The sequence below is a fragment of the Peromyscus californicus genome, unplaced genomic scaffold (genome assembly GCF_007827085.1).
Source record: "Peromyscus californicus insignis strain IS unplaced genomic scaffold, ASM782708v3 Scaffold_3__1_contigs__length_106647218, whole genome shotgun sequence".
In the NCBI taxonomy this organism is placed as follows: domain Eukaryota; kingdom Metazoa; phylum Chordata; class Mammalia; order Rodentia; family Cricetidae; genus Peromyscus; species Peromyscus californicus.
This window is the reverse complement of record NW_026294551.1, coordinates 61,636,166-61,651,977: the sequence shown is the minus strand read 5'-3', so window position 1 is coordinate 61,651,977 and position 15,812 is coordinate 61,636,166. Positions and strand designations below refer to the sequence as shown.

The 15,812-nt window shown below is 53.1% G+C and overlaps 2 protein-coding genes and 1 long non-coding RNA gene across 9 annotated transcripts; 2 read left to right on the top strand and 1 right to left on the bottom strand.

The window, feature by feature from the left end:
- The first annotated feature begins 1,195 nt into the window (after positions 1-1,195).
- On the top strand, positions 1,196-4,431 carry Mfap4 (microfibril associated protein 4). 4 transcript variants are annotated; one of them, XM_052757640.1, is made up of 6 exons: positions 1,196-1,237; positions 1,694-1,778; positions 1,974-2,128; positions 2,732-2,828; positions 2,901-3,083; positions 3,463-4,431. In XM_052757640.1, the coding sequence occupies exons 1-6, from the start codon at positions 1,211-1,213 to the stop codon at positions 3,708-3,710; spliced, it is 795 nt and encodes a 264-aa protein (XP_052613600.1). In that variant the 5' UTR covers positions 1,196-1,210; the 3' UTR covers positions 3,711-4,431. The 4 variants fall into 4 exon arrangements, with proteins under 4 accessions (XP_052613600.1, XP_052613597.1, XP_052613598.1 ...); XM_052757639.1 differs by lacking the exon at positions 1,196-1,237 and adding an exon at positions 1,403-1,472 and having other exon boundaries at positions 1,938-2,128; XM_052757637.1 differs by having other exon boundaries at positions 2,732-3,083.
- Positions 4,432-4,544: 113 nt separating this feature from the next.
- On the bottom strand, positions 4,545-9,816 carry Mapk7 (mitogen-activated protein kinase 7). Of its 4 annotated transcripts, XM_052757633.1 has the most exons (7): positions 9,687-9,816; positions 9,247-9,555; positions 8,505-8,670; positions 6,341-7,419; positions 5,586-6,241; positions 5,095-5,228; positions 4,545-4,985 (listed from the first exon to the last, which is right to left on the bottom strand). In XM_052757633.1, exons 2-7 carry the CDS (start codon positions 9,476-9,478, stop codon positions 4,832-4,834), a joined length of 2,421 nt encoding a protein of 806 aa, XP_052613593.1. In that variant the 5' UTR covers positions 9,479-9,555; positions 9,687-9,816; the 3' UTR covers positions 4,545-4,831. The 4 variants fall into 4 exon arrangements, with proteins under 4 accessions (XP_052613593.1, XP_052613596.1, XP_052613595.1 ...); XM_052757636.1 differs by lacking the exon at positions 9,687-9,816 and having other exon boundaries at positions 9,105-9,361; XM_052757635.1 differs by lacking the exon at positions 9,687-9,816 and having other exon boundaries at positions 9,123-9,361.
- Positions 9,817-10,125: 309 nt separating this feature from the next.
- Positions 10,126-11,790, top strand: LOC128122250 (uncharacterized). The gene is made up of 2 exons (XR_008222367.1): positions 10,126-10,697; positions 11,660-11,790. It is a non-coding gene; the product is annotated as an uncharacterized LOC128122250 (long non-coding RNA).
- The last annotated feature ends 4,022 nt before the right edge of the window (positions 11,791-15,812 follow it).

The window sequence follows — 15,812 nt, the reverse complement described above, 5'->3', positions numbered from 1 at the left end:
CAGGCAAAGGCCCAGGAACCTGCTAACCAGAAGTCTGGGTAGCTAGACATAGCTTAAGAGCACTGGCTGCTCTTCCAAAGGTCCTGAGTTCAATCCCCAGCAACCACATGGTGGCTCTCAGCCATCTGTAATGAGATCTGGTGCCCTCTTCTGGCGTGCAGGCACACATGCAGATGGAACACTGTATGTAATTATGTAATAAATTAAAAAAAAAAAAAAAGCCAGGCGGTGGCAGTGGTGGTGCACACCTTTAATCCCAGCACTCGGGAGGCAGAGGCAGGTGGATCTCTGTGAGTTCGAGGTCAGCCTGGTCTACAAAGCAAGTTTGAGGACAGGCTCCAAAGCTACACAAAGAAACGCTGTCTCGAAAAAACAAAAAACAAAGTCTCAAGCAGCAAGGATCATGGTCTTGAAGGGAGGCTGAAACAGGTTGGTACTTGCTTTCAAGTCCCAGGGGGAAGTGTTGGCCTCAGCCTCGAGGCAATGGAGAACCACCAGAGACTTAAACAGGGGAACAAACACAGACCAGGTACCCGGGACAACTCTTCCAGTGTGCAGAGGCTGGAAGGAGAGAAAAAACAAGAGAGACTGGGTGGCAAGCATGGCGCGAGGGACACAGAAACCAGGCATGCTGGGGGCAAGGGACGCACAGTGGGCTCCTCAGGACAGAAATGGAGAAACCGCTTGAGAGGACAGCAGTGAGAGCAGATGGGCTTGGAAGGAAGGAGGGGTGGGACCAGGAGAAACAAAAGCAATCCAGATGGGCCAGGGAACTGTGGGAGAGAGAAGGGTGGGGGTATAGTCACCCAGCAGGGGAGGGGGCCAGGAAGGCCTTGGAGAGGGCCCTGGCTCCAGTGGAGGCAGACAGAACTGTTGGCTGCCTGCAGCTTTGTGCTCATGGCTCAGAAATGTCCCAGGCTTGCCAAAAGACTGCCTGGCCCCTGCTGGCCCCGTCTCCTACCAGGCCAGACGGCTCCCACATCAGGAGCTTTGGGGCTGCCTACCCTACCTGGCCTTCCCAAGTAGGGACCCCTCTCTCGGGCCCATGGACACCTCCACCTCCTACCCTCCCCAAATGGTTGATTTAACAGACTAGACAGGAATGGGAGAGAAGCAGACATCTGCAGATGGCCTGTCGGGAAGCAAGGGGTGGGCAGAGGCCAGCTGGGCTTGCCAAGGGGCCGCAAGTCCAGCAGGGAGGGAAGGCAGAATGGGGACCAGGGAGCAGTTGCAGCTGGTAAGGAGTTAATGTCTGGTCCACAGTGTTTCCCTGACAGGCCTAATGAGACCCAGGTGGTCCCCTGGCCCCTGACAGTGTAAGCTGATGCTGGGGGCTGGTTATTGGGGGGGGCCTTCTGCAGCTCCAGGGGCGGGGCTAGGTCTGTGGGCTCGGACCCAACACATAACTGTGGGCGGCTGCAGTCTGGGGGCCCAGACAGCCTGCCTCTCTGAACAGAGCTGACAGCATGAAGGTACTGGCCTGGGGGACCAAGACCGTTTGTGGAGACAAGCTTCTTGCCAGATAGGGGACAGAGAAGGATAGTGGGGATCTCTTGAAACTTAAGCTCTGGGGATACTGCGCCTTTCCCAGAGTGGAGAAGGGAAAGGAAGAACAGGGTTTTGGGCAAGGGGGAGGCCGGGGAGGTGTCTGGCCCATGCTGGGGGCTACACCGGGCCCGTTTCCCACCACCAGGCTCTCCCAGCCCTGCCCCTGCTGCTGCTGCTGCTGCTCTCTACACCTCCCTGTGCCCCACAGGCCTCTGGGATCCGGGGAGATGGTAAGTAGCCCCCACTTCACAGACCACTGTAAGCCAGGCTCTGCAGGACTGTTTCCTCCTCTACAAATTGGCAGGTGGCCCCTAGAGAAATCTGTCTCCTGACAGGGTCCCTGAGTCCTGGGGAAAAGCTGGGGTGCTGAGGTGTCCTTTATGCCTTAGTCTTTCTCCTGGTTGTCCCCACACCGTCGCTCTCAGCGCTAGAGAAGTCCTGCCTTCAGCAACCCCTGGACTGTGACGACATCTACGCTCAGGGCTATCAGTCGGATGGCGTGTACCTCATCTACCCCTCCGGCCCCAGCGTCCCCGTGCCTGTCTTCTGCGACATGACGACCGAGGGTGGCAAGTGGACAGTGAGTGGCCGAGGGGCCTCCAGCCAGATGTGGCTCGGGCAGCTGCATGAGTCAGGGTCACCACTGCAGACTGGGTTCCTCATCTTTATGGGGACTGGATCCAGAGCTGCGAACACTTAGGCGCTCGAGGGGGTTAATGCATGCTGTCCCTACAGTGGTCCTGTTAGGTAGGTGCCTTTCCTACATGAGAAACTGCAGGCCCAGAGACGTCACGTTGCTTGTCTTGGGCCACACAGTACCAGAGCTCACAGCCAGGTATTCTAGGTCCCCCTGCTCCCTTATCACGCAGTGCTGGGAGGGAAACTGGGCCTCTATGCTAGGTTGGTGCTCTGTCACTAAACTATGTCCCCAGCCTCCAACTCCCCCTTAACCTTTTCCCCTTCCCGTCTCTCAGGGATAAGAGGCCAGGTAGGAACCCCTTTTCAGCAGCAGATGTTTAATGAGGGGCCCGGAGCCAGTGTGTTTTAGCAGCTCCCCAATACTCACTCAAGTCCTTAATAAACTGGCTCCGCAGTGCCAGGCCTGGGGGGCAGGGCAGGACAGGGCAGAGCCCCTGAGGGTACCGAACCCCCATCATCCAGTCCCTTGTCTTCTCGCGTCTAGGTTTTCCAGAAAAGATTCAACGGCTCAGTGAGTTTCTTCCGGGGCTGGAACGACTACAAGCTGGGCTTTGGCCGTGCTGACGGGGAGTACTGGCTGGGTAAGGTGGGGCCACGGGGTAGGGGGTGCCCCTCAGCCGAGTCTTTGCTGACCAGATGCCGCCCCTCCCTAGGGCTGCAGAACCTGCATCTCCTGACACTGAAGCAGAAGTACGAGCTGCGAGTGGACTTGGAAGACTTTGAGAACAACACAGCCTATGCCAAGTACGTCGACTTCTCCATCTCCCCCAACGCCGTCAGTGCTGAGGAGGATGGCTACACCCTCTACGTGGCTGGCTTCGAGGATGGCGGGGCAGGTACCCCATCAGCTTCTTCAGGGGCAGGGGCAGGGGGCAGGGGAGCAATGGCATAGGACTGGCCCTGCCTCAGTGGCTCTGTAAGGCCTCCCCTTCATCCCTTCTGGGCTTGGAAGAGCCAGCCACCGCTCTCTCCAGACCAGCTCCAGCCACCTGAAGCACAGCCCCAGGGAACAGCCACCCTGGCCCTGCTCCAGGTGGCCCTGCTCCAGGAAGCTCTGCAGAACAGCTGCTTCTCTTTGTGGCTCGGGCAGGGTGCCTCCATCCCAATGGGATGCCACATGTTGTCTGTCATTCATCAACGGCTGTCACTCACAGCCTGCCAGCACAAGGCTCTGCTCCTGGCCTCAGTAGTTCTGTCCTTTCTCCCTCCTGCCAGGTGACTCCCTGTCCTACCACAGTGGCCAGAAGTTCTCCACCTTCGACCGAGACCAGGACCTCTTCGTGCAGAACTGTGCGGCCCTCTCCTCGGGAGCCTTCTGGTTCAGAAGCTGCCATTTTGCCAATCTCAATGGCTTCTACCTGGGTGGTTCCCACCTCTCTTATGCCAATGGCATCAACTGGGCCCAGTGGAAAGGCTTCTACTACTCCCTCAAGCGCACCGAGATGAAAATCCGTCGGGCCTGAGGGGCTGGCCCAGGCAGGCCCCATCTCTCCCCTGGAAGCCCCAAGTCTCCATGTTGTACCCACAAGACACTGCTTCTGCTTTCTGAGCACCAGCAATGCCCTGGCAAACCCCTGTGCCATGTCCAGGGTAACCATCCCTAAGCCAGGCCCCATTGCCTTCCTGAGGCTAGGCTGTCAGCAGCCCGCCAGGGCCTTTCTGCGGCCCAGCCGTCCCAGCCTGGATCTGGCTGAACTCTATAAAAACTCCAAGTTGCTTCTGCTCCTTCCCGACAGCTAAAGCCCGAAGCTACCTTCTGGCCAGCTTTTGCATTCCACCTCGGCCCATTTCCTTATTGCAGACCCATCTGTTTGGGGCTACCCTAGACAGAGTAATGCAGCACCTATGGCATTTGCCGGCCAGCTCATGCATAGCCACTGTTACACCCCAGCACTCCCACCCAGACTACTTCCCACCTTTGGTCTCCCCGTCGACAACTTACCCCCTTATAGTGAGCACCATGGAACCGAACCCCACCAGTCTTCACTAGTTCCTCAAAGTTCAATGCCAAAACAATATCCACCACAGCTCCTACTCATCAACCTCAAGTAGCTATCGGCAAGATAGGCATGTTAACTAGGTCCCCGACTTGCCCTAGGGATTGTTGTGAAATGCAGCAGAGAACAATCTGGGGGGCTGGGAGTGGGTGGGAAGTGGAGGTCTCAATAAACCTTCAGGATCTGACGGACTGGCTTTGTGGACAAACATGTACTTGACCCCAAATAATCCGGACACCTGGCTCTTCCTTATATGCCTACTGCTGGTATTCTCATCCCAACTCCAAAAGCGACACACAGTCAGGTTAAAGGAAACCTTGTATTTCACAGACCTCATTTTGATGATATTACAACAATAAAAACACAATACTGAAGAAGACTGCTCAGGGGGAGTAGGGTCTCCCAATCCCGTTATGGCTCGGTGGTGGCTCAGATGGCTGCTTAAGGCTGAAAGGTGGGTCTGAGATGAACCTGCAGAGTAACTCAAGCTGCGCCTCCCTGCCAGGGCCGAGGCTGCAGGCCTCTGGACTGCATCCCTGGACCGTGAAGCTGGGTCTGTCCTGGCAGCAAGGCACAAGCTGTGGGTTTCAGGGCTCCTGGAGGTCAGGCAGGTCGGCCAGCAGCATTGGGGAGTCCATCTGGATCTCACGCTGCAGAGACTCGATGTCAGCAGGGTTCATGCCGTGGCCCTCAAGCCAGTCAGCAAGGAGGGAGGCCGAGAGTGAAGCGGAGTCTGTCTGGCTGCAAGGAAAAGGAATTGGGATGGGTGTTCTCAGCCTGGGCCAGCGGGGCAGGCCATCCAAGGACCCTGCCAGAGCCCCATTCCAGGAGCTCAGTCCAACCATCTTACCCATCCTGCGGCCCATCAGCAACACCCATATCGAAAGATTGGTTTAAGAATTCTTCCAGGTCAAAGCCAACACCGTAGCCAGCCCCACTGCCCTTTGGAGTGCCTGAGAACACGGGAGGCAGGGGGTCCTCCACCTGCAGGGACAATCACCAGGTTATAACACAGGTGCCAGGAAGGACAAACTAAGGGCAGCAGGGCAGAGCCTACTACTAACCACTCTGACCAGGTATCCCAGAACACGAACACTGTCTCAAAATCATCACGTACTAGTGCAAGTAGGGACGTCTCTAGGCCAGACACTTCCCAAACAGTAGTCTATCTCCCAACCACCTCTTCACTGACCTTACGCTCCTGCTATGAGCCTGCAAGGGGGCAGGCTCAAAGAGGCAAGGCTCCCTTTGCTCCTTGGTTTCATCCAACATGGACAACAATCCAAACCCACCTTTCAGGACCCAGGTCAAGGCATGCCAGGCCTTTGTCTCTCTTCTCACCTGAGACTTGGACAGTTGCTGGGTCACCAGGTTGACATCAGGTGACTCTGACGTAGAAGGCTGAGGGGGCCCCCCAGGATCTGGAGGTGGTGGGCCAGATGGGAAGTAAGGCAGAACTTCTGGGGCACTGGAGCCAGGCAACCCACTAGTTGGCACAAGTGACTGAGGGGCCAGAAGGCTAGTGGAATGGGCAGTTTGGAGTGGGGCAGGGATAGGGCCAGGAGGGCCAGAAGGCTGGGGAGCAGGGCCGGCGGGTGGGCAAACAGGCTGGGAGGCAGGACCAGGACCAGAGCCTGCAGGCTGTAGAGGAGGACCGCTGGACTGAGATACAGGGCCAGTGGGAGGACTAGTGGGTTGGGCAGGGGACGGGGCCGGGGCCGGGGCTGGGGTTGGGGCAGGAGGCCGAGCCATGCGAGTCCAGCGCTCCAGCAGGCTTCGGTCATTGTCACTAAGCACCAGTCCAGCCAGGGGGTCGGTAGAGGGCCCCCCCAAGGCACCAGCCCCCCTCTCCTTGCGCTCCCGCTCTTGTCGCCGCTTCTCCCGCTCCTTGGCTCTCTCCTGCCGCCTCCTCCGCTTCTCTTCTCGCTCTCGCTGGCGTTCCTGAGCTGTCACAGGCTTTCGAGGTTCAGGAGCCTCCAAGGGTGCGCTGGGGCCATCTGCAGGGCAGTTGGACAAGGGAGAGGTAAGGGCTTACAATTCTGAGAATCCTTACCCACCACTCCACTACCCAGCCAGCTGCCAGACCCACAAAGCACCTCTGAGCCGGCTCCTCAGGGACTTGAGCAGGGCAGCTTTGAGGGCTGCCTTGGTGTTGTCAGAGATGGCACCCTCTCTTTTTGGTGGGGCAAGCTCACTGGCTGGGGGGGCGGGCTGCAGAGTCAGATCAACAGTGTCAGGAGCAGGGCCAGAGCACGGTGGTGGTGCTGGAGGAGGGGACTCCATGGCACAGTCTCCACTTGGAGCCCAGGGACTGGGCATCTCAACATCTGGACACACAGGCTCACTAGCCACAGGCTGCAGAGAAGGCTGGAAGCGGATTTGCTGGCGGATGCCCTCCCGCCGTGCATGGAAGTCCTCAATCTCAGCCACAATGGCCTCCTTAATGCGCTCCCTGGTAAGAGCTTCCCGGTCAAACGCAAAGTCAAAAGGCGGGGCACAGTCAGGCTCATCGTCGGGGTCATGGTACTTAGCCAGAAAGGGGTGACGAAGGGCAGCAGCAGCTGAGATCCGGGCACTGGGTTCAAATCGCAACATGCGGCCCAGCAGTGAGAGGGCCTGGCGGTCAGCACCTGGGTATACTGTCTCCCAGGGCACAGGCTGCCGCGGTGGCAGGCTCTGGATATAGGCCCGCACCCTTTCAGCCCCAACAGCCTGGATCACAGCTGGTGACGGGGTTCCCAACACCATCATGATCAGCTGTAACTGGTGCACATAGTTTTTGCCCGGGAAGAGCTGTCGCCGGGCCAGCATCTCCCCGAAGATGCAGCCCACAGACCAGAGGTCAATGGCCTGCGTGTACTCATGCAGGGAGAGCATGAGCTCAGGCGCTCGGTACCAGCGAGTGGCCACATACTCAGTCATGAAGTACTGGTGCTCGGCAGGGGACGTGCACAGGCCACGGGCCATTCCAAAGTCACCAATCTTGAGCTCACAGTTCTCATTCACCAAGAGGTTAGAGGGTTTAAGGTCACGGTGGATGACCTGAGCAGAGTGCATGTACTTGAGGCCCCGAAGCAGCTGGTACAGGAAGTATCGCACATGCTCTAGTGTGAGCGGCTGTGAGGAGTGGATGATCTGGTGCAGGTCACTCTCCATGAGGTCCAGTACCACATAGCTAGAAACGGTGAGAGAGGTGTAAGCTGGCCTCTTCACACTACAGGGACAAGCCCCAGGCTCACTAGCCTCCCAATTCTAGAGTTTATGCCCTTACACTGAAACCCCAGAGGACTAGCAGCATGATATGAGAGAATAGCACCAGCTTCTAAATTCTTCTACAGCTTTGTATAGAAGATTTTTTTTTTTAATTTATGTGTATGTTTCTCTGCATATATATATGTGTACTACATATGCACCTGATGCCCACAGAGGCCAGAAGAGGGAGTCTGATCCCCTAGAACTGGAGTTACAGACGTCTGTGAGCCTCCATGTGGACACTGGGAACTGAACCCAGGTCCTCTCCAAGAGCAGTAAGTGCTCTTAACCACTGAACCATTTTTCCAGCCCCAACTTTTCCACAACTTTTTGACAGATCATTTTCTCCATGGATCAAATTTCCCTGTCAGATTAAAAAAAAAAAAAGATGTTTAATTATACCAGGCTTGGCCAGTACAGTTAATTTTGGAGCAAATTCTTGTGTGCCAGCAGTTACTGGAAAAGGTGTAATGAAATGATGAAAGCTTGTCAATTTTCTATTTTTAAGAAAGTATTTTGTCATCTCTTAGTTATGTCTGCCATAAGAATAGGAAGGTGTCATGACACTATAATGTCCTATGTCTGTTCTCTTATAAAACTTGGGTCTGTTTGCTTCACTCCCTCTCTTGTTGTTTGGGTTTTTTGTCTTTTGAGATAGGGTGTCATGTAGTCCAGGCTAGCCTTGAACTTACTATATAGTTGAGATAAAGAAATACATCCTCTCTTTTTTTTTGTCCCAATACAGAAGAGTCAACCTAAAACCTCAAAGATGCTCATCATCCTACCACTGAGCTGTATCTCTAACCCTTGTATTCTTCTTGAGAAACAAGAACTGTTCCCACCTATGTCCTAGAGGAACACTGCTCCTGGGAGTCATGGCCTTTCCCCAACCTGTCTCACATTAGGTTCAACTGCCCTCCCAAAACTTCAGCATGGCTGGCAGCAGTGGGCAGTCTGGACTTCTCCTCTGGTCCCAGCAGTATCTCCTTCTCCTATCCCACTCCTTACACAGATTTGAACTCTCCATAGGGCACAGTGGGCCTCAGGATGTCCTTGATGGCGATGATGTTGTCGTGTTTGAAGTGTTTGAGGATCTTCAGTTCCCTGAGGGTCCGTTTGGCATTGGTCACCACGTCAAAAGCATTGGGTATCTTCTTGATGGCCACCTGCTGGCCTGGAGAGCAGGGAAAAGGCATATACCAGAGAGTACCTTGAAGCAGCTGCAGGCCCCTTTCACACCGCCCTTCCAGAACTCAACTAACAACAGGTGTGTACCTACTATGTGCAAGACCCTGTGTGTGACGTATACCAAATTTTAACTTCACAACTACCTCATGAGGCGGGTCCTAAGAGCTCACATACAGAGGAGACACAGCTCGTTAGTGGTGGTCGTGACTGTACTCCCTGAGCTCACTCTCCCTCCTCATATATTCTCTCCCTCCCCGATCTTCCCCCATTCCATCACCAAGCCATTGTGCCAATCTCTGGCTCTAAAAGATTATCTTTTTGGACACCAAGGAGGACCTCTCTATTCTGGCTTACAGGGATATCATCTTGCTAAGGAGGAAGTAGGCTGACTGGGAGAAGCAGGGTTCCTGAGAAGGGTACCTAACGGGGAGCTGGCACCTAGTCGGTAAGTGGTGAGTGGAACCAGAATCCCCGGCGCAGCTGATCCTCCCGGGACCGTGCGGGTTCCTCACCGCCTCTGGAAAGCAGTCCACACATGCTGAGCCTCAGGAAGCCAGCTCACCCGTGAGGCGGCGGCGCGCCGAGGACACCACCCCATAGGCCCCATTGCCTATGGTCTCGATGATCTCGTACTCGTCCCCCACGTCAAAGGTCACGTCGAAGGAGCGGGCTTTGAGCAGGGCCAGGTTCTTGGCCACGACAGAGGCCGTGGTGTGGGCCGGTTCTGCCTTCACCCGCCCCGGGGGCTCCCCAGAGCCGTCTTCGCCGTCCTCCTCCTTCAGCGGTTCAGCCATGGTGTGTGCGTGGAGGCGCTGGTGAGGAGACCGCCCTGAGGGCCTCAGTTTCCCCTCTGTGGGCTAGGAGGCAAGACCTGCGCAGCAGGCGAGAGGGGGCGGCTGGCGCGGAGAGCCCTGAGCCCGGGAATAGGGGTTCAAGGGGGCGCGGCGCGGCCCCGGAAGAAAGGGAGGGGCGGGGCCCCGGGGCTCCCGGGACCGCACTCACCGACCCACCGGCACCTCGCCGCCACGCCTCCTCGGGGACTTGGGGTGTCCGGGTCTGGCCAACCGGGCGACGAGTGTCCCCCCTGGACTCGCTCACTTATCAAGGAACGCAGGCACCACCTCAGCCTCGCGCGCGCCGGGCCAGACCACCCCGCCGGCGGCCGCCCCAGGACCACGCTCCTCCAATCCCCGGCCAATCGTTGAGCGGTCCCCGCGGAGGTTCCCACCCCTTCATTTTACTCTACCCAATCAGAATTCACCGGACGAGGAAGCCGCGCCCTTGTCTTGCACGCACGCGCGCGCGCGTTCCCAGCCGTCCAGCTCGCGGCGGGAGACGCCCAAGGGGTGATGCGCGCACCTCAGGGGTGCGTGCGCAGCCCCGCAACGTTCTGACGCATGCGTGCTAGCAGCCTCGGGCGCTGGGAGAAGGGCGGGCAGAGCACCACTATGTTCGTCTGCACATCAGGGCCTACCGGCTCCCTAGGCCCGAAGGGGCGGAGATACTGGGGGGGGGGCTGTTACCTAGGCAACAGGCTCCGTACCCCCGCCTTTCCTTTCGCCTCCTCTTCCTTGTCAGCCTCATCTCCTGTGGGATTTGCATCTTACTCTTTTAGCGCCGGAAGTTCTGGACGCCTGGCTCCCGAGTAGTGACCACAGAGACCCAAATCCTCCGGATTCTAGAGCGTCGCTGACCCGGGCCCCAGCCCGTGGTCTGGATGCGCACGGCATAGGGACCGCGACAGAGCTAGCACCCTGTCGTTCATTTCCCTGCCATCCCGCTACGGTCAACTGGAGAAGGCAAAAGTGAGCGCTGTTAACGAGAGCTGCAAAGGTTCTCGGTAGGCAGCTCCGGTGGGGCCCACTCCAAAGAGGTCTGGGTTTTCCAGTGAGACAAGAAAAGTGTGGAGGGGAAAACTGGGATGAAACTCAGTAAAGTCTGAGTGCCCGCTTGACTATTACGGAGTTCTCAACTAAAAGCTGAAGGTTGGGTTCCGACCAGAAATGAATTTTGGTAAGCATACACAGGTGTTTATGTTGCCCCCCCCTTTGTGGTGACATTTTATTTGTATGTTAATAAATAAAGTTTGCCTGGAGATCAGAGGACATAGCCAGCCATTTTAAGTAAACACAAAAAGTCAGGCAGTGGTAGTGCACACCCTTAATCCTATCACTTAGCAGTCAGGGGGTACATGTGGTGTGGAGAGGCTGCAGACAAGGAGAAGCGCTCAATGACAGGCCCACCCCAGTGGGTGTGTGGACTGGGTAGTAGGGAAAGTATAAGGACAGAGCATGGCTCCAGGAAAAATGTACATGGGGACTGTTGAGCTTCCTAGTTAGGTGACAGAAATGGCCCCAAGACAGATTCTCAGGAAGAGGAGCCCACTAGGATGTCAATGAGCAATTGACTTCATAGTGGAGGCTTCAGAGCTGTTTATGGTCTCTCTGGTCGTGACTCCAGCCTACCCCGAGTTTGTCCTGTCAGCTTTCCTGAAACTTGAAACCAGTATGCTTCCTGACTTACCTGCCTTCTTCCTTCAGGGGCTCCCAGTGTCCCACAAAAAGTGTTTATCAAACAGAATTAGTGTAAAGTTTTTAATTGAAGACTAGACACTGGACAGAAACACAGTAGGTGAATTCTGAGAGAGGGCAGTGGAGGAAATATGAAACACACACACACACACACACACACACACACACACACACACCAGGGAGAATGGGAACCTTCTTGAGTTGAACTTGGAATTATTGTGATGATTTAAATGAGAATGGCCCTCATAGGCTCATATATTTGAATTCTTGGTCCCTAGTTGGTGGGCTGTTTAGGAAGGATCTGGAGGTGTGGCCCTGTTGGAGGAGGTGTGTCACTGGGGGTGGGCTTCGAAGTTTCAAAGGTCCATGCCATTCCTAGTTCATTCTGTCTGTTTATCTATTCTCTCTCTCTCTCTCTCTCTCTGCTTTTCTTTGTGGATTGAGATGTGAGCTCTCAGCTGCTGCTCCCAGTGCCATACGCACCTGCCTGCCACCATACTACCCACCAGGATGGTCACGGACTCTTTAACTCTGCAACCATGACCTACAAATTAAATGCTTTCTTTTATAATTTGCGTTGGCCATGGTGTTTTTATCACAACAGTAGAAAGGTAACCAAGACACTTGTCTTCTGGGCCATTTGTGAGCGGTCTCTTCTGAATAGAGTTCAAGGGGGTAGCTCCAATCTTAAGGATAAGATTTAGTCCTTTCTAAGACTGGCCATTTAAGACAAGGCACTGTCTTAATTGGGGCCATTGATCTCTTAATTATTTTCATAAGACATTACAAATCATGGGAGACATTTTTTTTTTTTATATTGGAGCTGAGGACCGAACCCAGGGCCTTATGCTTGCTAGGCAAGCGCCCTACCACTGAGCTAAATCCCCAACCCCGAGACATTTTTTTTTTACCCACAAATTTGAACCACTTGTTAATTAAGTCTTACTGTAAAGAGCATTTACAAATGTTGTTTAAAAACATCCCCGCCGGGCGGTGGTGGCGCACGCCTTTAATCCCAGCACTTGGGAGGCAGAGCCAGGCGGATCTCTGTGAGTTCGAGGCCAGCCTGGGCTACCAAGTGAGTTCCAGGAAAGGCGCAAAGCTACACAGAGAAACCCTGTCTCGAAAAAACCAAAAAAAAATAAAATAAAATAAAATAAAAACATCCCCACTTCATCTGGCCTACCAAATGCCAGGACACAAGTCTGGCTTGTGTGTCTCCAGTTTGGGTCTGTCTCCCCCCTTTTTTTGAGCTCCTTTGCCTGCTTACCTCTATAGGAAAGCTGGAACCTCAGATAAATGGTTGTTCCAAACGCGTTGTAAAAGAGGAACTAAATCTAAATTAGATTTATGATGAAATTAATACACAGGGATCATCTGTAAACTGTAAGTTGTCTCTGTAGGCATTTAAACAGATCGGATTTTTAAATGACTTTTTTGTTTCTTCTATTCTCAAATCTTTATAGAGTTAAATCTTATCTAGGCTTGGCTAAGAAAATAACTTTTTAAAAGCCTGTTTTCAAAAGAGGCAAAAGCAATCAAAATCATTTTTAACATGTTTATACTTCTACACACCTTAAGTTGGCATGCCAGTGTGATGGTTAATGTTGTCAATGACAGGGCCTGCAGTCACCTAGGAGACAAGCCTCCAGGCACACTGAGGGATTATCTAGATTAAATTAGCCTCGGACCATCTATGAAGGATTGTCTAGATTAGATTCACTGAAGTGGGAAGATCCACTCCCAAAATGGTAGCATCATTCCCTGGACTGGGCTACTGTCTGGACCACACACAGGAGAAAGTTTGTTATTCTGCATAGTCATCATTCTCTGCTTCCTGACTATGGATACAGTGTGACTAACGGCTTCCAGCTCTGACCACCGGGACCTGCTACTGTGATGGAATAAACCCTTTACATTGCTTTGCTCTGGTACTTTTGTTACAGCAGCAAGGAAAGTAATTAAAAGAAGTAACTGCACAGTAAATCGGAAATGAAATTAACAAACCAAACATCAGAAAACAAACAACAAAATATATAGAATGACTGAAGTAAAAATGGATACCTTAAAACCAAATGCTCTGAAACCAAAAACAGTATCCAAATAAAATCCTCAGTCAGCTAAAAATGAACAGGTCCAAAAGATGACGCAGCAGCTAAGAGCATTTGCTGCTCTTTCAGAAGACTGGAGTTCTGTTCCCAGCACAGCTACCTGTAACTCCAGATCCGGGGGATCTGACACCCTCTTCTGACTTCCATGGGTATTCAAACATGCACAAAACCCTCTACATACACATATACACATAACTTTATGTATATATATATATATATATATATATATATATATATATATATACATATATATATCAGTAAGCCATCAAACAAACCAAAGAATGCACCAGCACCATTCAAGAAGGCAACACCCAATGTTTGGGCACAGGGGGGCTGTGCTTGCACTTGGTGCTGATCCAGGTGACTTCTCCGGTGATCCTTGGGATCCTGTGTTGGGTATAAAAACAGCTCTCATCTCAGAGTAAGTGTTTATTCTAGAACCGAATGTGAGTGACTATGGCCCAGGTACACAGATTTAGGTCACCCCAAATACCGTGTTCTAATGTAGTAACACTTACCTGAAGTTTTTATGGTAACGTAAATATCTGATATGCAGGCTATCTGAGTTGCGCCCCCTGCGAAAGGCTGTAGACTTCAGGTGTCATCTGATAACACTCTTAACCTTTGGGTTGGTGGATGTCCCCGATAGAAGGATGGATGTTAGGTCACACAGCTGGACCATGAGTGGCTGGTAAGATTCAAAGCTAGCCGGAGATAACTTGGCTCAGGCCCCACCTTCCAGCTCTCTATAGGCACAGGCATTCTAACCAATCAGCCAGCATGTAGAACCTTTATACAGGTGTGGCTTCTTTTCTAGGAACTTGAGTTCACAACAGGTTAGAGAGGAGAGTTTAGGACCAAAAGAACCAACCCCTACCATGACCCCGCCATACAGGCAAGGCCTGAACTGTAAGCCTTTTAGCTGGTGCTCTTGGCCCGTCCCTTTGCTCTTACTAGCTACATAAATGTCCTGTTTCCTGTCCTATGGGAAAGAATCACTCAAGACTGAAATGGGGACTTGGTCTAAGTTCTGACTCCAGCTGCAATCCAAACAAGGGCCTTGCTGCTAACCATGCAAATGCTGGAGAGTAGGGGTGCAGACCTCATTGATGGTGTAAGGGAGGGAGGGGCTTTCCAAGAGTGCAGTTCTCCTAGCCCTGCATCTGGCTGCAAGTAACAGGACCCCACCAACCATGACTCACGCACTAGATTGGAAGATCATCATAAGAAGTTCAAGACCGGGCCAAACATGATGTCACATGCCTTCCAGTACTCAGGAGGCAGAGGCAGACCTCTTAAGTCTCAGGCCAGTCTGCCTCCATAGCAAGTTCCAGCTACATAATGAGACCCTATCTCAAATAAATAAACACAAAACAAATAAAACAAAACACAAACAAAAGGGGAGAGAGATAAGAGAGACAGACAGACAGACAGACCCAAGACTGATGATGGCATGGCTCAGCAGTAGAGGGGCTTGCCCATAGGCCTGACAACCTGAATTCTGTCCTCTGGTCCCATAAGGTGGCAAGAGAGAACCCATTTCCAAGAGTCACTCTCTGATTTCCACATGTGATATACATATGTCTGTACTCATATACACATACACAAAAATAAGTAATTTCAATGAAATATATAAAGAAAAAAAAAGGTGAAGGACTTTGCTGACCCAGCTGCTCTGGTAGAGTGCCTCAGTTATAAAACAGGATCCTGTGAGATCACAATGACCTCGCCCAGGCATCATCAGTCAGCCCAGGATCCTGTGAGATCACAATGACCTCGCCCAGGCATCATCAGTCAGCCCAGGATCCTGTGAGATCACAATGACCTCGCCCAGGCATCATCAGTCAGCCCAGGATCCTGTGAGATCACAATGACCTCGCCCAGGCATCATCAGTCAGCCCAGGATCCTGTGAGATCACAATAGCCTTGCTCAGGCATCAGCCCAGGATCCTGTGAGATCACAATGGCCTCACCCAGACATCATCAGTCAGCCCAGGATCCTGTGAGATCACAATGGCCTTGCTCAGGCATCAGTCAGCCCAGGATCCTGTGAGATCACAATGGCCTCACCCAGACATCATCAGTCAGCCCAGGATCCTGTGAGATCACAATGGCCTTGCCCAGGCATCATCAGTCAGCCCAGAAAGGAGTATCTGTGGGACAGTCTGTCTCACGATGGGCAAACAGTTTTGAGAAGGGGAGACTGCAGCCATTTCCCCATTCCCGAGCCCTTCACCTAGCCCCTGTAAAGGGTCCCATCCCAGCCAGCGTTCTTCCCCTGCAGGCATCCTTTTCCCTTGGGAGAGTGTCCAACACTTTGAAATCAGCGGTTCTGTCTCTTTACCCTGCCTCAGAACTCTAACACACTCAACAGAGCTTGTCGGGACTGAGGCTGTCTTCCACTTGACTGTCGCCGTCCATTCTGCCTGTCTGAACTCATGGCTGCCGCGTTCGCCATCATCCCATTCACACTTCTGACAGAATAC